Source organism: Anser anser (genome assembly GCF_964211835.1).
Source record: "Anser anser genome assembly, chromosome: 1".
Taxonomy (NCBI): domain Eukaryota; kingdom Metazoa; phylum Chordata; class Aves; order Anseriformes; family Anatidae; genus Anser; species Anser anser.
Window position 1 is genome coordinate 26,404,246 of NC_139720.1, and position 23,053 is coordinate 26,427,298.

Below are 23,053 nucleotides of genomic sequence, written 5' to 3' on the forward strand. Positions count from 1 at the left end.
GGTTCTGTGCAGATAACAGCCTGCCTTTAATTCCAAGTTCTGTCGCCCGCCTTGGCATTTAATAAACCATGTCATGTAGTGTGGGTCTTGTCTGTTCCCTTCTCCCTTACGGACTTTGCTTCTTCTCTCCCATGCCCATGTGACTGTTCCCTCTGATTCCTTCTGCTCGTCTCTCTTACTGACCAGGAGCATCCTGTGAACATCAAATGTATTATTTCCGTTGTGGGAAGCAGACCAACCCTCTTGCAGATGTGTCCTGTGAGTTACACAGTACCAAGGGAAACTCCTGGGTGAACTAGGGACAAGGGCTTGGGATGGAAAAAGGGAGAAAACACAAAGACAGAGGTGTCATTTGCCTCTTGTGGCTGGAAATGGTTCCCTTGCAAAAGGGATAGCCCACGACAAGCGGGGGACCTCAACCACACTGTCCATGAGGCTGGCAGAGAGCTTTAATGCTGCGGCCAGATTTCTGAATGCAGGGGAAATGATTTGTAGGCTTCAAACCAGCATCCTCTGAGACCCGGGCTCCCCCATATAAAGAGATCTTCTGCCACTCATCTGGCAAATTCAGGGAGGGCTGAAGGCAGAGGAAAACACCACCTGCGCACCCACTCCATCCAGCAATTGCCCCAATCCCCTGAAGTCCCTTTTGATAGTCTCCAGGCTTCTCTCAGCAGTTTCATCACTGCCACCCTGAATTCTCACTAATGGGTAATAATCGGAGGGGGGCTAACGAGGTCAGGAAGTTTCCTGGTAATGTCCTTGACCCGAGCCCCAGGTAGGCTGCAGACTTCCCTACGGGTAGGGTCTAGCTGACATATGGGGCCCTCTGTTCCCTTCAGAAGGGAGTCACCTACAACCATTACCCTTCTTTCCTTCTTGTTGGAGGAAGTCTTGAGGCGTGGAGTCAACTTGCTGGGTCCTTGCGGCTCCCTTGACTGCCTCCAGCGGCCTCGATGCGGAAAATCGCCTGCCCGCCGCGATCCACTCTCCGCAACAGCACGCGACTGCCTTGGACTGCAAACCTCTACGGAGGGAGCAAAAGAAGGGGGCAGGGGGAAGTTCTCATTCCCTGTGAAGGAGTTACTTTGCAAGACCCCTTGTTTGCCTATGGAGTGACTGTGGGACACACCTCTGTGGTGGTTTTACTCAGGTGGGCAGCTGAGCTCCATCACATCCGCTCACTCACTCCCACTCCTCAAAGGGAAAAGGGGGAGAAAATACGATGAAAAGGGCTCAAGGGTTGAGACAAGAACAGGGAGTTCACTCAACAGTTATTGTGAAGGGCAAAACAAACTCAGAGTATGGAAATTAGTAAAATCTATTGGCTGTTACTTAGTAACAAGCCAGAGAAGTGAGAAACAAAGGAAAGAAACCAAAGCCAACTTCGTCCCAGCCACCCTCTTCCACCTCCTCCCCCTGAGCGGCACGGGGGAATGGGGGCTGCGGTCAGTCTGAAGCCAGGGATAGAAGAATGGGGGCTTGCTTAATCATATTAATGATTAGTGATTAAAGGATTTATCTGTGAAAGCAACACAATTGACGCTCAGGACGTATGTCTTGACACTGAGCAAGGTGTTTTCCACTTTGAAATTCATCCAAATACTAGTCAAAAGACTGTGCTTATTTATTGGTCAAGGCTGTGTGTGTTTAAGAACTGCTTGTGCTTTTGCAGAAGTAGATAAGGAGAATATTACTCTCCCTAGCAAAAATCATTCTAACTTTTGTATCTGTAACTTTGTTAGAATTGTCGGGTGTGATTTTTATATTTGGCACCAGTGGTATCCCACCAGTTGATCAAGTCTAACAATACAATATAAACAAGGTGCTGGTCATCACTGGTGGGACACAATCTTCGGGTGGTCACCAACGGCAAATGGCATTCTCAATACATTGTGTCACCCGATCATAGTCATATTGACCTTAGTTGGTATGAGTCTTGTATTGTATGTAATTATACTACTCTGGAACGGGAGAATGTTATACCGCATAGCCATGCTGACTTCTTTGTTGCACGTCCATGGTATGGCATTAAGTGATCAGTACCAAGTTGGGAATCTTTGCTGCGAGTAAAAGAATTTACTAATCTTCTAGAAAGGGGGGACTGAAGCCAGGGATAGAAGAACGCGGGCTTGCTTGATCGTATTAATGATTTCTAAATAAAACAATTGTAATAATTAAAGCCAGGAATGAAAGAAAGGGGGCTTGCTTAATTGCTTTAAAATAGATATTGCTGCGTGTCTTTGCTTACTGCTGTGCAAATTAATCGAAACAAGGAGTCTTGGGGCCCCTCACAGAAGATGTTTCCTGACAAAAATGGGGAACCTGTCTCAAAAACCAGCTGAGACCGACCTTGTGGTTTGGACAAGAGCCAAGGGGCAGCTGAGTCTGTACAAAGGCACGGGGTCAACTAGTGGTGATGAAGAGGAGTTATCGGACTTCATCCCCACGACCCCCCGACGAGCACCACCAGAAGGCACTGCGCAGGCGCAGATGGGAGGGGTTTATGGAAATGACTTCTTGGAGCTAATTTTAATACAAAGCGGGGATAGGTTAGGCATACGCATAAGCGTATTGGGAAACTTCATGCATATGTAACTTTTTACTGCATATAACCAAGGCAAGTTGCCGCGTTAAGGTGCGCGTGCCTTTGGGGGCTATCCCGCATGTGACCGGCGCCAAAATAAATAATAATAAATAAATAATAAATAATAAAATAAATAATAAACCTGCTTTATAACTTATTTGTGTTGAGTTATAGTCTTCTTCCATGAACCAAGTCCCTGATGCTTTGTCTCCACCGCTCCTTCACGGTCACTCTCTGCCCCAGCTCCATGTGGGGTCCCTCCCATGAGATGCCATCCTTCCAGAACTGAGCAGGACTGCTGCCCACAGGCAGCAACTCTTCAAGAACTGCTCCAACGTTGGTCCGTATCATGGGGTCCATCCCCCAGAAGCAAACTGCTCCAACCTCAGTCCCCCACGGGCGGCAGCTCCCCCCAGACCCCCTGCTCCTGCGTGGGCTCCTCTCCACGGGGTGCAGCTCCGGCCCGGGGCCTGCTCCTGCGGGGGCTCTCCACGGGCCGCAGCCTCCTCCAGGCCACATCCACCTGCTCCACCGGGGGCTCCTCCACGGGCTGCAGCGTGGAGATCTTTTCCATGTGGGACCCATGGGCTGCAAGGGGACAGCCTGCTCCACCAGGGGCCTCTCCATAGGCCACAGGGGAACTTCAGCTCTGGCACCTGCAGCACCTCCTGCCCTCCTTCTGCACTGAGCTTGGTGTCTGCAGGGCTGGTTCTCACTCCTCCCTCTCCCAGCTGATGTTGTTCCACAGTTTTGTTTGTTTGTCTTCCCTTTCTTAAATATGCTTTCACAGATGCACAAACAGCAATTTTTGGCTCATCTCTGGCCAGCATCAGGTCCCTTTGGAGCCAACGGAATCTGGCCCTTATCTAACATGGGCATCTTCTGGACTCTTCTCACAGAGGCTACCCCTGCAGCGCCCTGCAAATAAAACCTTGCTATGTAAACCCAATACTCCTATAGAAAGAGATCTTCTGCCATTCCTCTGGCAAATTCGGGGAGGGCCCTCTGCACCCAGACGGTCTGGAGCACGAGGACACCTTCAGCCGCTGTCACCAACCCAGCGACAGCACTGTGGCAGCACAAGTGAAGAATGGCCCCGCAGGAGCTGGACGTTGTGGTGTTTGAAGCATGTTTGTTCATTATTTCCCATGGCTGTATTACGGCTATAACATTGGCAACGTTAATAATTTTGGGAGGCACCAGGGTGGGCACTGGAATGGCCTCTCTGGTCAGACAGAGTCAGGAGTTTACCTCCCTACGTGTGGCTGTAGATGAGGACTTAACTCGAATTGAACAGTCAATTACTGCCCTGGAAAAATCGGTACGGTCACTATCAGAAGTTGTTTTGCAAAATCGTAGAGGATTGGATCTGGTGTATTTACAACATTATGGATTATGTGCCGCCTTGAAAGAAGAATGCTGTGTATATGCAGACCACACTGGAGTAGTGAGGGATACAATGATGAAGCTCATTGAAGGCTTAGAGAAAAGAAGACGAGAAAATGAGGCTAAGCAGAATTGGTACGAATCTTGGTTTAATTATTCACCCTGGCTTACAACCTTACTGTCGACAATAGCGGGACCTTTGTTGTTACTAATATTGAGTCTAACTTTTGGACCATGTATTCTTAATCGAGTAATCACGATTGTAAAAAAACGTTTGGAGGCAGCACATCTGATGCATATCAGTGCCAAATACGAACCCATAACCACGAGTGAGGATGCTGAATCTCTAAGGCTCAGCAGTCAGGCATACCAGGAATTAATGAACAAAATAACTAACTAAAAGAAAGAGGAGGGATTGTGGTGTATGAAGCATGTTTGTTCATTATTTCCCATGGCTATATTAAGAAGGAACAAAGGGAGTCACCAGGTGGCTGTAAGGACCTTGAGGCTCCCTGCCTGTTGCTGTCTCGGACGGAAAGTTGAGAGAACTTTGTGTAAATACTATAACTGCAAAATTGATAACCCACTGTCCTATCTTAAGACAAACCAGCATGACCGGTTAAGGAGGGAAAATCACCACATACCAAGCGGAGGAAGACTACGGCCTTCATCCGTGCGACCACCAGAGGGACCGAAGACGACCCCCTAGCAACAGTCGACGCAGCTGCAGTAGCAGAAAGGGGCGCTACGTAACCCTGGAAGAACTCAGTGATATAAGGGACTGTGAAAGGGGGCGGGCACGCGCCATTTGAGGAGCACGGACTCCCCGGCCGCCCAGAGCTGTTTTGCTTGTTGATCACTTACTCAATAAACTAATTCTATCTGGCTAAAGGAGTAATTTTTAACAGACGTCAGGGGGGACCTGTCCCTGGATGTGGGTACGGTGCTGCCCTGTGCCCGGGAGAGTGTGGGGGTGAGCTAGGACAGCTGCCAGATCAACCACAGCCATGCGGAAGTATTGCTGTGCCCCTGCCAGCGGCGCGAATTAGAGGGAACGGTCAAATGAGTAGGGGAGGGGAGAAGCAAACCCCGGAAGGGAGAAGAAGACGAAGACCCGCACTACATGACATGGTTTATTAAATACCAAGGAGGGTGACAGAACTTGGAATTAAAGGCAGGCTGTTATGTGCACAGAACCGCCGCATTCTTGCCGGCATGGCGGGGCCAATGACTGCTCTTGCTCACTGCCTGGAAACTGCCCGAATTACGGGGCAGAAGGCAAGTGCTCGCAGTCTACTTCCATCTTGGTAGAACTATGGCTTGTTTTCTGGACTGGGACTTCGTCTGCTCCACCTTCATCTGATCACTAATGATATCCAGCTGTGAAAATAGGGAAACGCACAATAAGAGGGGAATGCTTAAGGAAGGAACACGTTTTCACCTCCAACTACAAGCATTTCAGAAGTTAGTGAAGGAAATACCACAGGCTACACACAGAACATCTAAAGGGAACCTGCAAAGGACTATTGCACACCAGTGTTAGACTTAGTCCTCTGCAGCCCTCTTCATCCTCAAGTGTCCCTACTCCCTAAACATTCAAACTAGGCATTTTTTTGAAAACTACTCCTAAAATACAGCTAAAACTACTCCTAAAATACAGAAGGCCCTGCAGAGTGACCTGGACAGGATGGTTCGATGGGCAGAGGCCGATGGGATGAGGTTCAACATGGCTAAGTGCCGGGTCCTGCATTTTGGCCACAACAACCCCATGCAGCACTACAGGCGTGGGGGAGAGTGGCTCAAGAGCTGTGCAGAGGAAAAGGATCTGGGGGTGTTGGTCGATGCTCGCCTGAACGTGAGCCAGCAGTGTGCCCAGGTGTCCAAGAAGGCCAACGGCATCCTGGCTTGTATCAGGAAAAGTGTAGCCAGCAGCACCAGGGAGGTGATTTTTCCCCTGTACTCTGCTCTGGTGAGGCTGCACCTTGAGTACTGTGTTCAGCTTTGGGCTCCTCAGTGCAAGAAGGACATCAAGGCCCTGGAACGTGTCCAGAAAAGGGCTATAAAGCTGGAGAGACCTCAGGGGAGACCTTATTGCTGTCTACAACTACCTGAAAGGAAGGTGTGGGGAGCTGGGGGTCCACCTCTTCTCTCAGGTAACTAGTGACAGGATTGGAGGGAATGGCCTCAAGTTGCACCAGGGGAGGATAAGGTTATAAATGAGGAGACATTTCTTCTCAGAAAGAGCAGTCAGACATTGGAGCTGGTTGCCCAGGGAGGTGGTGGCGTCACCGTCCCTGGAGGTGTTCAAGGAAAGGTTGGACCTGGCGCTTAGGGACGTGGGTTAGTGAGTGACATTGGTAGTAGGGTGATGGTTGGACCAGTGATCTTGAAGGTCTCTTCCAGCCTTAATGATTCTATGATTCTATGATTCTGTACCAGTGCAGAGAACAACACTATATGGGCTGCCGCAGGGAATGTTAACTCCATCCCAGACAGACCCAGTACAACTGGGGCAGGTGCCAGCTCAACCATGGCCACAGGGAAGTAATGCAGTGCCCCTGCCAGCCAGGCACGTTCTCGATGCCTCCTGAGGAGCCCTGCCCCATCGCATGGCCCGAGATCCCCATCCACGCTGCGGAAGAACGTCAACTGAGGCACAAAGAGCTCTTAAGGCAGGAGCCAGAAAGTGCCGCAGTCACTGCTGGACTGTGGGGGGGTGTGGCCCTCCAACTTAAGAGGACACTTGTGACGCCCCTGGTGATGCCCATTGTGACACAATGTGCCACCATCGCTGAGACGCAGTGTATGTGCACCCCTGCCAGCAGGAGTGCTCAGTGCTGTTGCCTCTGCTGTGGGAGCAACAGCGCTGCCCTGGCTGGGAGCCTCGGTGCGTCCCTGCCCTGCCTGGGAGCACCAGGCCACAGCCGCTGCTCGGGGCTCGGCTCCCCTGCCCCTGCGCCTGTCCGTGTCGGACCCAAGCAGGGCCCGCAGGGCTCTGGTGGCCCCAGGTGGGCTTGTGCCCACATCCTTGCTGCAGCATGCAGAGGCTCCTGGGGCTCCTCCACCGGGGCCAGGAGCATCCGATGCCCAGCAGCACTTCCCTGTCCAGAGACAGCGATGCCCACCAGCTGCCAGAGGAGGGCCTGCACGGGCTGCACCGCGCGGCCGCCCGTGGCGACCTGGCCCGGCTGAGGCGGCACTGGTGGCTGAAGAAACGAGGCAAAAACCGTCGAGACCAGGCAAAGCGGTGAGGGGCTGGGGGGTGCGCTTAAAGGCTTGGGGTGGGATCGCTCTCCCGTGGCGTGCGAGCTTCAGCCTGGTGCCGCTGCGTACGCGGCTCTGGCACCAACCCTCCTTCTGCAGCAGGTGTCAGCAAGAGCTGAGGCGATGGAGGGCTGAGGCTGGGCGTTGTCCGGCCAGGCAGCCTCTCGCCCTGAAGTCACTGGCACTGGACATAGTCGGGAGCACATGCTCCTACCAGCCCTTGGCAAAACCTTCAGCCCCGTGCAGAGAGACGGCTGAAGCCCAGGGCAGAGTCAGGAGCACGGCAGCAAGGGCACCGCCTCCTCTGGAACCCTGGGTCAGAGCTTATGGGTGTGACCCGTTCAGTGACAAACTGGATCTGATTGATACAGCAGTGCGCGACGGGTTAAGAAGAAGGTTACTCAGAGGCATAGAGTGGTAACCAGGCTAGAGTAAGAGAAAGTGGGAACCACTAAGGAGGAGTTGTTAGGCTCGGACGGGCCTATAGAGGGCTACGCGTGATCAAAAGGAATGCACCAACCAGAAGTCTGTAACTATGTTTGCCAGCCACGTGCAGCGCGTGGAGGGGCTCAGAAAAACTATGTAAGATCTGGCATTGGGACAATAAAGGGTCTCCATTTCTCGACTATCTTGGAGCCCGTGTCGTCATTCCCTTCAAGAGCTGATCACTGAGAGGGCTTTTCCCTCTCAGCTGGCAGAGGGGAACAATCCAGCTTTGCTTGGAATTGCTGGGGCGGCTCGAGCGCTGCTTGAAGGGTGTGCTGCCGACCGCCACTGCCCTGTCCTCTCCCTGTGGGGTTGTTTAGCAGCCGCTCGGGCATTAGCAGTTCTCTCCTGTCCTGTGGGTGATCAGCGTCAGGGCATTCACCGCCCTTCTGCCGCTCGAGTGATTGTGGAAAAACTTGGAGACTTACACTGACTTCGCACTCTTCATGGAGTTCCACAGCCTCCAAAGCTTACGTTCTGCTTGGCATTGGCAAGTGGAGACTTGTGGCCCTGCGCGTGTTCCACAGCCAGAAGTGATTTGGGGCATTGCCTGCCTGTGGAAAGCTAATTTATTTTGGTTTTAGGACACCGCTGCACCTTGCTTGTGCGAACGGCCATGCAGACGTTGTTCGATTCCTGGTGCAAGAGAAGTGCCTGCTGAACCTTTTTGACAACACTGGCAGATCGCCACTCATGATGGTATGTGGAACACGTTACTCTGCTCTAAGTGGGGCTTTATCAATTGTGCTTCAAATGACAAGTGTCTTGCCGCATTCTTCACACCGACCTGTAGAGAAACATGAAAGTTGTAATCGGCACGTAATAGGCATACACTAGCTCATCTCGGAAGACGCTCTTATCTTCCAGCACTGGGAAGCTGCTGTAGCTGTGACAGAGTGAAACATGGCACAAGTCCTTCCTTTTCTTTGTGTTGTTTGCAGGCAGTGGAGAGCCAGCATGAAGAATGCGTGGCGATTCTGCTAGAGCACCGTGCCGACCCAAACCTCAAAGTTTACAGAGGCAAGTCTGCCCTTCACCTGGCTGCCGCAGCTCCTAACACGTCTGTAGCAGAGATGTTAGTTGAGCATGGTGCACACCTTGAAGCAAAGGACTGGGTAAGTTTTGAATTTGGGCAGCACTGCTCTTTGGGAAAGGCACTTAATTCGTCTGGGTTGTTCTGACGGGCATTCTTTATCCTTTCAGGAGGGAAATACCCCGCTTCTTCTTGCCATCTCCAGCCATCATAAAGAGATGGTAAAGTTTCTTCTTCAAAAAGGAGCGAATGTGTGTGCTCAAAGTTTCTTTGGAAGGTGAGGCATGGCTCCAAAGTGCATGTGGCTCTCCTTAGCATTGTCACTGGAATGAACAGGAGAAGGAGAGTCAGTGTTGTCCAAGAGACAATGGGCATCAAGTGAAACAAGAGGCCTTCCCACAGCTGCTTAGGAGAAACCCTCTCAGCATGAGGAAGGTTAATCAGGGGAGCAGGTGGCACCAGGGGTTTGAGCAGCCTCCATCCTTGGAGGCTTTGAAGAGCAGAGTGGAAGAAGCCTTGAGCAACGTGCTCTGGCCTCGTGGCTGAGTCTGCTCTGGGGAGGCAGTTGGCCAGGAGCTGTCTGGAGGTGTCTTCCAGCCTCAGTCCTCCAGCACTCCCCTGTGTGTGGCTTTGCTTTCCCTGTGCTTGTAGGAATCGGGGAGGGAATTGTTTGGGGAGGAAACAGGGATTAGAATAACAACAACACAGAGCCTGCAAATGCTGCTATGCTTCATACCATCTTTTGGATGCTTTAGGACTGCTCTTATGCTTGCCGCTTCTGCTGGGGAAACAGATGTAATAGAGCTACTTCTTTCCTACGGTGCCAACGTTACTTGCAAGGATATTGCTTGCGATACAGCTGTGGATTATGCTCTCCGGTCGGGACATTTTGAGTGAGTGTTTTGTACGTCACTTTTAGAGCGGCTGAGTTGTCAGAGTGTCCGTGCTGATTTGTCACCCTTTGTGATAGATGCACAAAGGCTTAACGATATCTTCAGACCTTTCTTGAAGCTGGGCTCGGTGATGTCTTCTCATAAATCACCTTCCCAAGTCAAGAGAGGATTTGGAAGTAGAGGAGAACTTCCACCCACAAGGCTTTCTTAGAAATCCCGCTTGTGTTGCTAAGCCCGATTCCGCTCCACTGACCAGGAAAGAGGCACCTTTTCTTTCAGTGGGGATCTTACCAGTGTCCCTTTAGATAAACCCTCAAAGAGATCCCTGGTGGTGTAGCAGGTCCACCGTCATGGGGAGACTGACACCGCACACAGACAGTTCTGAACTGGTTCCAAGTCAGTTGCTGTCCTAGGCAAGAGCAAGGATACTAGGCAAGGATGTTTTGGATCTGACTGCCTGTATGTTCTCTCTATCTGCGTGTAGCCTTTGCAAGAAACTGGTAGAACATGCACGCTGTGAAAAGACGGGAGAAGCTTCTGCTGGCGCTGCACAAGACACAGCAGTCCCCAGCAGATTCTGCTCTCCGAGGACTGAGCGTTTTTTATTGAGCGCACTTGCTTTGGATGGAGAAGGTAGGATCCTGAAGTGTGGAAGAGCTGATGAGGACAACTAATGTGGCCTGATGTCAGACCGCTTCCCGTATTTGGGGGCAGGGCTTGACTGGCAGGGAAAAGCAGAGTGCCAGGAATGCTCACACTGTCTCGCTTCGTCCATCCCTTGTAGGTGCCCTGCCAGCTGTAGGAGCAGAGCAGGAGGAAGAGGCTGAATTGCCCTGGGATCGCAAGGTACTTTCTGTGAAGGACCCACTGGGCTCCCATTTGGCTCGCTTACTTTGGGGCAAGTTTACCTCTGGGCTCGCTTACCTCTGTTGCTGCCTCTGCCACTTGTTTGTGACTGGGGCCCTTGAACTACTTGTGCTCCAGCCCAGCTGTTCAGTTTGCGCTGGGTTGGTGAAACTGCTGGGAGAACTGGGTCTCGCTGCAGCTGGCCTTTCAGGTAGAGTTCCAGTCTAGGGAAAGCATGTTCTACATAATGAAGCAGCAAAGATTATTCCTGCTGCTTAAAATCTTCTGAGCTTCTCAAAGGGGCTGGCCGGGAGTGGACTGTTGCTTTTCACCATACTTCACCAGTGCTCCGGTAACCTTTATGTGGCAATTTTTAACGCCAACAACGAAGAGATACCAGAGAATAGCATTGAGGGCTTGCAGCTCTGCTTTCAGCGTGCATTCCTTGGCCGCGAGCATGTTCTCAGAAGCAGCAGGGAGATTCCAGGCCATGCTTAAGCTCTGGCAGAACGAAGTCTGGCTTCTGCTTTACAACTGCTGAAATGCCATTGGAGGCAACAATAGTTCTGCAGATTCCATTCTCCACTGCCTGCCTTTTTGCGTAGGTACAAAGCCCCTGCCCAGTCTCTCAGGCTATGTTCCAAGAAGAGAAAAAACGTTAAGCCTTCCCTCTGTTTTAAGAAACAGAAACCCTCACAAAGAGCTGCTGATAGTTGAGGCTAAGAAAGATGGAGAGAGGTCCCCAGCTGTGCCTGGTTGTGGTGCACTTCCAATCCTTTGTTTCAGTCAGAAGACTGACCTAGTTGTAGAACCTAATGAGTAAAAGCACAGCTCATATTCCCATGTTCTCACTGACTTTGTCATGCTCACGGAACCCCATTTCTTTAGGATCAAGACAGACAGCTGCAGCTTGAGCTTCCTGGTGCTCCTGAAAGTCTGCCCATGTCAGAAGCCCCACCTGAAGCTACTGAGAGCCAGCTCAGTGACACTGAGAAAGACGCAGAGCGCTTGCAAGAGGAATTGGAGATGGTTAAAGCTAAGGTATGGAAAGGCTGCACTATAGGGATAAATCCAAGGGTGGTTGTCCTTTCTCTTCCCTTCTTCCCCCTCTCTGCTGGTAACCAACACAACGGGCCTTTTCAGCTTTAAATAAGCTGGAGGTGCAAGGCAGTGTGTAAGGAGCCACCTCGTTGCGGGTAGATAGAAGCATAGAATGATAGAATTTCTGAGTTGGTGTGGATCCACAAGAGATCTCCCCTCATTTTACTCTTCTCCAGGCTGAACAATCCAAGTGACTTCAGCCACTTCTCATACGTCTTCCCCTCTCGACCCTTTACCGTCTTTGTTGCCCTCCATTGGACACTAACAGCTTTATATCTTTCTTATACTGTGGCGCGCAAAACTGCACACAGTGCTCAACATGAGGCCTCGCCAGCGCAGAGCAGAGCAGGACAATCAGTTCCCTTGACTGGCTAGCAAGGCCGTTCTTGATGTGCCCCAGGATGCGGTTGGCCTTCCTGGCCACCAAGGCACACTGCTGGCTCATGTTCAGCTTGCTGTCGATCAAAACCCCGATATCCCTTTCTGCGGGGCTGCCATCCAGCATCTTTTCCCCGGTCTGTATGTATAGCCAGGGTTGCCCCTTCCCAGGTGCATAATCCAATGCTTGCTCTTGTTGAACTTCACATTCTTGATGATTGCCCAGCTCTCTAATTTCTCCAGATCTCTCTGCAAGGCCTCACCTCTCTTGACAGTCAACAGTTCCACCTGATTTGGTATCATCCGTGAACTTGCTCAAAAGAACTTCAAGTCCTTAATCCAAGTCATTTATAAAAAAATTGAAGAGGACTGGTCCTAAAATGGAGCCTTGGGGAACTTCACTAGTAACAGATCTCCAGCCTGATTATGCAATGTATCTCTTCTGTTTTGAAAGTGTCAGTGTGAGAGATCGGAAGAGAAGAAGCTGATCGAGTTGAAATGCCCAGTCGAAGTGCGCCTCGAGCAGGAAATGAAAAGAAACAGCGAACTGCAGAGAGAATGTCACAGGTATGGCATGTTAGCACTTTAAAGAGAGATCCCATAGAGTAGAAATCAAGCTTCATGGAGGCTGAATGTAAAAATAGGTGAGGGTAACTGTCTGTGAGCAAATTCAAGCCTCACGCTAGGTCTTACAAGGCTCTTCTGTACACGTGCCTATGGTTTTACAGAGCTGCCAAAAGAACTTCAAGTGCAGGTTGCCCTGCAATTCTCCTGGGAGGGCAGGAAGTCCCTTCTCCATTTATTCCTCCGTTCAGGTGCAAGGTGGACCCTCCAAGTGATCTGTGGCACTGGAATGCTGTTTTTTCTCAGTAACTCCTGGTCTGTCAAGCGTGTTAAAGAAGAAGCAAGGCTTCTCTATGCTGTTTATGTCTGAGAATGTGAAACAGGCTGGTAGTTCCTTCACCTCCTACCTCATTGTTTTCTTGACTAATTTGCTGCACAGGTTAAGGAGGCTTCTGAACGGAGCTCTGCAGAAACTAAGAGAATATGAGGCCAGAGAAAGAGAGCCCCAGTTCACTACTGCAAGAGACATGATGAGCAGCTGCTCTGAAGGGGCCAGTGAAGCTGATAAATTAACAGCAAAGGTGAGCTCTGGATTCTGCAGGATTTTGTGGTTTCTTTTTTTGTCTGTTAATGTCCATACCTCTGTTGTTCTTTTCTATGCTCCTTCTTGTATTGTGAGATGTCTGTTCTCTACTTGATGCTCCTTCTGTTGTCATACATAGCAGGTATTGCAGAAGGAGTCAAGTGCCCTTGTGGTGGCTCATTCTTAGTCCAAAGGCTCGTAGCATTCTCGTGGCTTCACTGCCATTAGAAGAGTTCTCTTAAATGACAGGGAATGGCATTGTGTTTAGGCAGTGTAAAATGAAGATTAAGTTTCCGGGTTTTTGTTTGTTTTTATTTTTTGTTTGTGTTTGTTTTGAGGGATTTTTGTTTGTTCGTTTTCTATCTATTTATAAAAGGCAGGAACCTCCCGAGTGTATTTTTAGAAGGTGTAGAAAAGGTGTATTTCTGGGGGAGAAGAGTAAGACAGCATCACAGCTGGCCTTTGGGACTTAATGGGACATCTGCTATATCCTCCGTATCCTTGCAACTAAACATCAGCTTTGACCTAGAGAGAAAATGCCTTCCTCCAGCAGTTCTGTCAAAGTGGCCTCCTGAGGCACTGTTTCCAAAGCTTTCAGAGTAAGGGCAGGAAGAGTATTTGTTGCTCGTGCCTAGTCCATTCTGCACTGCAGCGCTTCCCTCCACACACAATAGGCATTCTTTCTGGTGTCTGGGTAGAGGTGTGTTTGATGTCCCATGAGCAGAGGAGCATTTTGGGCAAGAGCGTCCCTAGCAAAAGAACCGAGGAAGGATGGAAACTTGGGGAATCCTGTCAGCAAAGATCTTAAAGCTGTTCTTCTCTTAAAAGACGAGCCTGCCTTTACTTTGCTTTTAATACCGAGTCAGAAGGTGACAAAGACCATCTTGACGCCCTACCCCTTTATGCATTGCTCTCCACAGCTCAATGAACTTTCGCAGCAGCTGGAGATGGAGTCTGGAAAACGCAGGCAGCTAGAAGCACAAAATTGCGACCTGCAAGAAGAGCTGTCTGCTCTGCGTGGGTCTCAGGAAAAAATGGAGAAGAGCAATGGCCAGCTGCAAGAAGAGGTGGCATGCATCAAAGCTCTTCTGAAGACTTACAAGGTGGGTCACAGGCAAAAGCAACAGCATGAGACAGAGATAAGAAAGAGCCTGACAAGGAACAAGTGCTCGGACCAGAAGTCGCAGGTGATGTTTGTATTTGGGGTCTTGCCCCTCATTCTTTCTGTGAGGCGTTGTTCTCCACAGGCACAGAAGTCCCTGTGAATTGTGTATGGAGCCTTTGGAAAAGGCTTACAAGCAGAGGACTGTCTTACAGAGACAGAAGTGTCTTAGCACTGACTCTGAAGTAAGAACAGAGTGCTGAGAACTGGTGTCCTCCAGACTAAAATGAATGGTTGACCTGTGGGAGTTTCCGGCTTCTGCCTTCACTGCTGGTGGTAGTGAGGAGGCAAGTGGCCTCCCCTGAGTGAGGCTGGGCCCTTGAAACTGGCTATGCAAAAGGTAAAGGTGAGCTCTGGATTCTGCACGCTTTTGTGATTTCTTTTTTTGTCTATTCATGTCCATACCTCTGTTGTTCTTTTCTATGGTCCTTCTTGTATTGTGAGTTGTCTGTTCTCTCCTTGATGCTCCTTCTGTTGTCATACATAGCAGGTGAACGCAGAGCAGTTGTCATTGTGGGTCAAAATGAACGTGCAGAGCAGTATCTGCAAGGGCACACTGAGGGCAGGCTGCTCTGTGGAGGAAGGACGAGCTGAGAGTCACAGCAAGGATGGCGGGCTCAGTGGCTTCACAGGCCATGGCACAGGTCCACAGCATTTTCCGGGTCTGGCAGGTGGAACTCCACCTGTCTGAAGTTGGCTTTGCCCAAGATCACTTCCATAGCCCTGTCTTAGGAGTTGAGCCAGTGATGCTTTTGTAACTTACCGCTCACCAGCAGCTGTCTCAACCCGTCTTTCCCTAGCCATGGGCACCCTGAAGTAGAGGTCCAAGAAGTGCTTTTGAGCTGCCGTGGGTGTCTTGTTCAGGTGCATGGAACCCTTGATCTAGATTTCCCCTGGTTACTGAGAGGTGCTGCTAAGGCACACATGTGCTTTAGAAGGTATTGTAGAAGGAGTCAAGTGCCCTTGTGGTGGCTCATTCTTAGTCCAAAGGCTCGTAGCATTCTCGTGGCTTCACTGCCATTAGAAGAGTTCTCTTAAATGACAGGGAATGGCATTGTGTTTAGGCAGTGTAAAATGAAGATTAAGTTTCCGGGTTTTTGTTTGTTTTTTATTTTTTGTTTGTGTTTGTTTTGAGGGATTTTTGTTTGTTCGTTTTCTATCTATTTATAAAAGGCAGGAACCTCCCGAGTGTATTTTTAGAAGGTATAGAAAAGGTGTATTTCTGGGGGAGAAGACTAAGACAGCATCGCAGCTGGCCTTTGGGACTTAATGGGACATCTGCTATATCCTCCGTATCCTTGCAACCAAACATCAGCTTTGACCTAGAGAGAAAATGCGTTCCTCCAGCAGTTCTGTCAAAGTGGCCTCCTGAGGCACTGTTTCCAAAGCTTTCAGAGTAAGGGCAGGAAGAGTATTTGTTGCTCGTGCCTAGTCCGTTCTGCACTGCAGCGCTTCCCCACACACACAATAGGCATTCTTTCTGGTGTCTGGGTAGAGGTGTGTTTGATGTCCCATGAGCAGAGGAGCATTTTGGGCAAGAGCGTCCCTAGCAAAAGAACCGAGGAAGGATGGAAACTTGGGGAATCCTGTCAGCAAAGATCTTAAAGCTGTTCTTCTCTTGAAAGACGAGCCTGCCTTTACTTTGCTTTTAATACCGAGTCAGAAGGTGACAAAGACCATCTTGATGCCCTACCCCTTTATGCATTGCTCTCCACAGCTCAATGAACTTTCGCAGCAGCTAGAGATGGAGTCTGGAAAACGCAGGCAGCTAGAAGCACAAAATTGCGACCTGCAAGAAGAGCTGTCTGCTCTGCGTGGGTCTCAGGAAAAACTGGAGAAGAGCAATGGCCAGCTGCAAGAAGAGGTGGCATGCATCAAAGCTCTTCTGAAGACTTACAAGGTGGGTCACAGGCAAAAGCAACAGCATGAGACAGAGATAAGAAAGAGCCTGACAAGGAACAAGTGCTCGGACCAGAAGTCGCAGGTGATGTTTGTATTTGGGGTCTTGCCCCTCATTCTTTCTGTGAGGCGTTGTTCTCCACAGGCACAGAAGTCCCTGTGAATTGTGTATGGAGCCTTTGGAAAAGGCTTACAAGCAGAGGACTGTCTTACAGAGACAGAAGTGTCTTAGCACTAACTCTGAAGTAAGAACAGAGTGCTGAGAACTGGTGTCCTCCAGACTAAAATGAATGGTTGACCTGTGGGAGTTTCCGGCTTCTGCCTTCACTGCTGGTGGTAGTGAGGAGGCAAGTGGCCTCCCCTGAGTGAGGCTGGGCCCTTGAAACTGGGTATGTGTGACTGATGGGGGGATGGTTCTCTTCTTCTTTGTGGTGATGGAAATTTCATTATCTGCTTCAGACACGGGCAGCCTCTCCAGACATGCAAGAACTGACAAGATCCCCTCCTTGTGCTTCTCTGAGAAAGAACCTAAAGCACAGAAGCAGAGATGCTGACTCTGAAGAGGAGGATGGAGGGAGAAAGACACCACAAGAGCATACTTTTCCAGATGAGTCCATTCAGGCAAAACTGGAAAGGTACAAGCGCTACTATCTGGAGGAACAAAAGCTCAGAGAAGGTCTAGAAAATGACCTGCAAAGGTATGTCCAGACTGGGTTTTGGAGTGAAAGCAAGATGCTGCTTTTTCCTTGTACGTTCTCCTCCTAAAATCCCTCTTGTATACCTGACCAACATTACGTCAGTAAATATGCCTATAGTCACTCTCATAGTCACTCTCTGCCTGGGGCCTGCTCCTGCGGGGGCTCTCCATGGGCCGCAGCCTCCTCCAGGCCACATCCACCTGCTCCACCGGGGGCTCCTCCACAGGCTGCAGCATGGAGATCCTGGACTCTTCTCACAGAGGCCAACCCTGCAGCCCGTTACAGCCAAAACCTTGCCACGTACACCCAGTACAGCGATGTAAGGCAGAAAAGAGGAACTGCATGTCCTATTGTCATGACAACAAACTAAGAATGCTTAAAGAAGTAGGAGCCTTCTAGATAGTAGAATCTGATTCTGTGAAGTCTACGGCTTTGGCTGCCATTTCAGCAGCATGTCTGAGATTTGAGATTTCCTTAGGCAGGGGAGGATATCCCTGACTCTTTATGCAGGTGATGCATCTTCCAGAAGAAGCCACATAAATACACAGCATTGGCGGTACTTTTCCACAATGGATGCAAGCTCTCCAAAAACCTCAAATCAAATGATGTTTTTGTGTTTAGATGCCATTAATCCCTTCCACTCTCAGAAGTCGAATGTTGGTCAAAGACCTGGAGAGTAGCTTTGCCAAACTGTAACCAAATATAATTCTTGCATGCATCTGACTTTTTCAGAGCTCGTCAGCGTCTAGACGAAAACAACGCTAAGCTCCACCGGAAGCACCACTGAAGCCTGCGTGGCTCAGGTCAGCATTCATAAATGTTATTCTCAACCCCTCTTAAAGCATATCTGTGAGCAAGCTTACGCTTCTGAGCCTCAAGTTAGAATCCCTTTGTGGTTCCAAAACACACCTTCTTTATGCTAAAACAACTGCTAAGCATCAGAAGAGTACACAACTGTATGGGGGCGGGCTGAAGACCTCTGGTCATTGGGGGGTGTGCAAAATACAGAGTGCCCTTCTTCTTCTGCAAAGCCGTAAGGGAAAGAGTGAAGGGAAAGAAAGGGAGAATAGACAAAATAACCGTACAAATGGTAATAGGAGAACAGGCACCAGACAAAGACATGCCGCACTGAAGGCTGCGTTAGGGCCAGGCTGCAGCAGGAAGATGTTTGCCTTTTCAAAGGCAGATCCTTTTCAACGTTTTCAAGGTGAATGCAGAAGCTGTATTTTAGGAGTAGTATTCCAAAGAATGCCCAGTTTGAATGCTTAGAGAGTAGGGACACTTGAGGATGAAGAGGGCTGCAGAGGACTAGAGTCTAACACTGATGAGCAAGAGTCATTTGCAGGTTCCCTCACAACGTTCTGTGTGTAGCCTGTGGTATTTCCTTCACTAACTTCTGGAATACTGGTAATTGGAGGTGAAAAGGTGTTCCTGCCTTGTGCATTTTCTTCTTATTGTGTGTTTCCCTGTTTTCACAGCTGGATATCATTACTGATCAGATGAAGGCGGAGCAGACAAAGTCCCAGTCCAGAAAACAAGCCATAGTTCTACCAAGATGGAAGATGACTGCCAACACTTGCCTTCTGCCCCATAATTCGGGCAGTTTCCAGGCCGTGAGCAAAAGCAGCCATTGCCCCCACCACGCTGGCAAGAACGCAGCGGTTCTGTGCAGATAACAGCCTGCCTTTAATTCCAAGTTCTGTCGCCCGCCTTGGCATTTAATAAACCATGTCATGTAGTGTGGGTCTTTGTCTGTTCCCTTCTCCCTTACGGACTTTGCTTCTTCTCTCCCATGCCCATGTGACTGTTCCCTCTGATTCCTTCTGCTCGTCTCTCTTACTGACCAGGAGCATCCTGTGAACATCAAATGTATTATTTCCGTTGTGGGAAGCAGACCAACCCTCTTGCAGATGTGTCCTGTGAGTTACACAGTACCAAGGGAAACTCCTGGGTGAACTAGGGACAAGGGCTTGGGATGGAAAAAGGGAGAAAACACAAAGACAGAGGTGTCATTTGCCTCTTGTGGCTGGAAATGGTTCCCTTGCAAAAGGGATAGCCCACGACAAGCGGGGGACCTCAACCACACTGTCCATGAGGCTGGCAGAGAGCTTTAATGCTGCGGCCAGATTTCTGAATGCAGGGGAAATGATTTGTAGGCTTCAAACCAGCATCCTCTGAGACCCGGGCTCCCCCATATAAAGAGATCTTCTGCCACTCATCTGGCAAATTCAGGGAGGGCTGAAGGCAGAGGAAAACACCACCTGCGCACCCACTCCATCCAGCAATTGCCCCAATCCCCTGAAGTCCCTTTTGATAGTCTCCAGGCTTCTCTCAGCAGTTTCATCACTGCCACCCTGAATTCTCACTAATGGGTAATAATCGGAGGGGGGCTAACGAGGTCAGGAAGTTTCCTGGTAATGTCCTTGACCCGAGCCCCAGGTAGGCTGCAGACTTCCCCACGGGTAGGGTCGAGCTGACATATGGGGCCCTCTGTTCCCTTCAGAAGGGAGTCGCCTACAACCATTACCCTTCTTTCCTTCTTGTTGGAGGAAGTCTTGAGGCGTGGAGTCAACTTGCTGGGTCCTTGCGGCTCCCTTGACTGCCTCCAGCGGCCTCGATGCGGAAAATCGCCTGCCCGCCGCGATCCACTCTCCGCAACAGCACGCGACTGCCTTGGACTGCAAACCTCTACGGAGGGAGCAAAAGAAGGGGGCAGGGGGAAGTTCTCATTCCCTGTGAAGGAGTTACTTTGCAAGACCCCTTGTTTGCCTATGGAGTGACTGTGGGACACACCTCTGTGGTGGTTTTACTCAGGTGGGCAGCTGAGCTCCATCACATCCGCTCACTCACTCCCACTCCTCAAAGGGAAAAGGGGGAGAAAATACGATGAAAAGGGCTCAAGGGTTGAGACAAGAACAGGGAGTTCACTCAACAGTTATTGTGAAGGGCAAAACAAACTCAGAGTATGGAAATTAGTAAAATCTATTGGCTGTTACTTAGTAACAAGCCAGAGAAGTGAGAAACAAAGGAAAGAAACCAAAGCCAACTTCGTCCCAGCCACCCTCTTCCACCTCCTCCCCCTGAGCGGCACGGGGGAATGGGGGCTGCGGTCAGTCTGAAGCCAGGGATAGAAGAATGGGGGCTTGCTTAATCATATTAATGATTAGTGATTAAAGGATTTATCTGTGAAAGCAACACAATTGACGCTCAGGACGTATGTCTTGACACTGAGCAAGGTGTTTTCCACTTTGAAATTCATCCAAATACTAGTCAAAAGACTGTGCTTATATATTGGTCAAGGCTGTGTGTGTTTAAGAACTGCTTGTGCTTTTGCAGAAGTAGATAAGGAGAATATTACTCTCCCTAGCAAAAATCATTCTAACTTTTGTATTTGTAACTTTGTTAGAATTGTCGGGTGTGATTTTTATATTTGGCACCAGTGGTATCCCACCAGTTGATCAAGTCTAACAATACAATATAAACAAGGTGCTGGTCATCACTGGTGGGACACAATCTTCGGGTGGTCACCAACGGCAAATGGCATTCTCAATACATTGTGTCACCCGATCATAGTCATATTGACCTTAGTTGGTATGAGTCTTGTATTGTATGTAATTATACTACTCTGGAATGGGAGAATGTTATACCGCATAGCCATGCTGACTTCTTTGTTGCACGTCCATGGTATGGCATTAAGTGATCAGTACCAAGTTGGGAATCTTTGCTGCGAGTAAAAGAATTTACTAATCTTCTAGAAAGGGGGGACTGAAGCCAGGGATAGAAGAACGCGGGCTTGCTTGATCGTATTAATGATTTCTAAATAAAACAATTGTAATAATTAAAGCCAGGAATGAAAGAAAGGGGGCTTGCTTAATTGCTTTAAAATAGATATTGCTGCGTGTCTTTGCTTACTGCTGTGCAAATTAATCGAAACAAGGAGTCTTGGGGCCCCTCACAGAAGATGTTTCCTGACAAAAATGGGGAACCTGTCTCAAAAACCAGCTGAGACCGACCTTGTGGTTTGGACAAGAGCCAAGGGGCAGCTGAGTCTGTACAAAGGCACGGGGTCAACTAGTGGTGATGAAGAGGAGTTATCGGACTTCATCCCCACGACCCCCCGACGAGCACCACCAGAAGGCACTGCGCAGGCGCAGATGGGAGGGGTTTATGGAAATGACTTCTTGGAGCTAATTTTAATACAAAGCGGGGATAGGTTAGGCATACGCATAAGCGTATTGGGAAACTTCATGCATATGTAACTTTTTACTGCATATAACCAAGGCAAGTTGCCGCGTTAAGGTGCGCGTGCCTTTGGGGGCTATCCCGCATGTGACCGGCGCCAAAATAAATAATAATAAATAAATAATAAATAATAAAATAAATAATAAACCTGCTTTATAACTTATTTGTGTTGAGTTATAGTCTTCTTCCATGAACCAAGTCCCTGATGCTTTGTCTCCACCGCTCCTTCACGGTCACTCTCTGCCCCAGCTCCATGTGGGGTCCCTCCCATGAGATGCCATCCTTCCAGAACTGAGCAGGACTGCTGCCCACAGGCAGCAACTCTTCAAGAACTGCTCCAACGTTGGTCCGTATCATGGGGTCCATCCCCCAGAAGCAAACTGCTCCAACCTCAGTCCCCCACGGGCGGCAGCTCCCCCCAGACCCCCTGCTCCTGCGTGGGCTCCTCTCCACGGGGTGCAGCTCCGGCCCGGGGCCTGCTCCTGCGGGGGCTCTCCACGGGCCGCAGCCTCCTCCAGGCCACATCCACCTGCTCCACCGGGGGCTCCTCCACGGGCTGCAGCGTGGAGATCTTTTCCATGTGGGACCCATGGGCTGCAAGGGGACAGCCTGCTCCACCAGGGGCCTCTCCATAGGCCACAGGGGAACTTCAGCTCTGGCACCTGCAGCACCTCCTGCCCTCCTTCTGCACTGAGCTTGGTGTCTGCAGGGCTGGTTCTCACTCCTCCCTCTCCCAGCTGATGTTGTTCCACAGTTTTGTTTGTTTGTCTTCCCTTTCTTAAATATGCTTTCACAGATGCACAAACAGCAATTTTTGGCTCATCTCTGGCCAGCATCAGGTCCCTTTGGAGCCAACGGAATCTGGCCCTTATCTAACATGGGCATCTTCTGGACTCTTCTCACAGAGGCTACCCCTGCAGCGCCCTGCAAATAAAACCTTGCTATGTAAACCCAATACTCCTATAGAAAGAGATCTTCTGCCATTCCTCTGGCAAATTCGGGGAGGGCCCTCTGCACCCAGACGGTCTGGAGCACGAGGACACCTTCAGCCGCTGTCACCAACCCAGCGACAGCACTGTGGCAGCACAAGTGAAGAATGGCCCCGCAGGAGCTGGACGTTGTGGTGTTTGAAGCATGTTTGTTCATTATTTCCCATGGCTGTATTACGGCTATAACATTGGCAACGTTAATAATTTTGGGAGGCACCAGGGTGGGCACTGGAATGGCCTCTCTGGTCAGACAGAGTCAGGAGTTTACCTCCCTACGTGTGGCTGTAGATGAGGACTTAACTCGAATTGAACAGTCAATTACTGCCCTGGAAAAATCGGTACGGTCACTATCAGAAGTTGTTTTGCAAAATCGTAGAGGATTGGATCTGGTGTATTTACAACATGATGGATTATGTGCCGCCTTGAAAGAAGAATGCTGTGTATATGCAGACCACACTGGAGTAGTGAGGGATACAATGATGAAGCTCATTGAAGGCTTAGAGAAAAGAAGACGAGAAAATGAGGCTAAGCAGAATTGGTACGAATCTTGGTTTAATTATTCACCCTGGCTTACAACCTTACTGTCGACAATAGCGGGACCTTTGTTGTTACTAATATTGAGTCTAACTTTTGGACCATGTATTCTTAATCGAGTAATCACGATTGTAAAAAAACGTTTGGAGGCAGCACATCTGATGCATATCAGTGCCAAATACGAACCCATAACCACGAGTGAGGATGCTGAATCTCTAAGGCTCAGCAGTCAGGCATACCAGGAATTAATGAACAAAATAACTAACTAAAAGAAAGAGGAGGGATTGTGGTGTATGAAGCATGTTTGTTCATTATTTCCCATGGCTATATTAAGAAGGAACAAAGGGAGTCACCAGGTGGCTGTAAGGACCTTGAGGCTCCCTGCCTGTTGCTGTCTCGGACGGAAAG

At 49.6% G+C, this 23,053-nt stretch overlaps 1 protein-coding gene and 1 long non-coding RNA gene across 2 annotated transcripts; both read left to right on the plus strand.

Moving 5' to 3' along the window:
- Window positions 1–11,437: 11,437 nt before the first annotated feature.
- Window positions 11,438–15,990, plus strand: LOC310892576 (uncharacterized protein; the record flags this gene model as incomplete). The annotated part of the gene is made up of 4 exons (XM_083820487.1): window positions 11,438–11,536; window positions 12,429–12,541; window positions 12,978–13,119; window positions 14,042–15,990. 4 exons carry the CDS (start codon window positions 11,438–11,440, stop codon window positions 14,384–14,386), a joined length of 699 nt encoding a protein of 232 aa, XP_083676613.1. The 3' UTR covers window positions 14,387–15,990.
- Window positions 15,991–16,032: 42 nt separating this feature from the next.
- LOC310885893 lies at window positions 16,033–18,618 on the plus strand. The gene is made up of 3 exons (XR_014575004.1): window positions 16,033–16,880; window positions 17,613–17,683; window positions 18,359–18,618. It is a non-coding gene; the product is annotated as an uncharacterized lncRNA (long non-coding RNA).
- The last annotated feature ends 4,435 nt before the right edge of the window (window positions 18,619–23,053 follow it).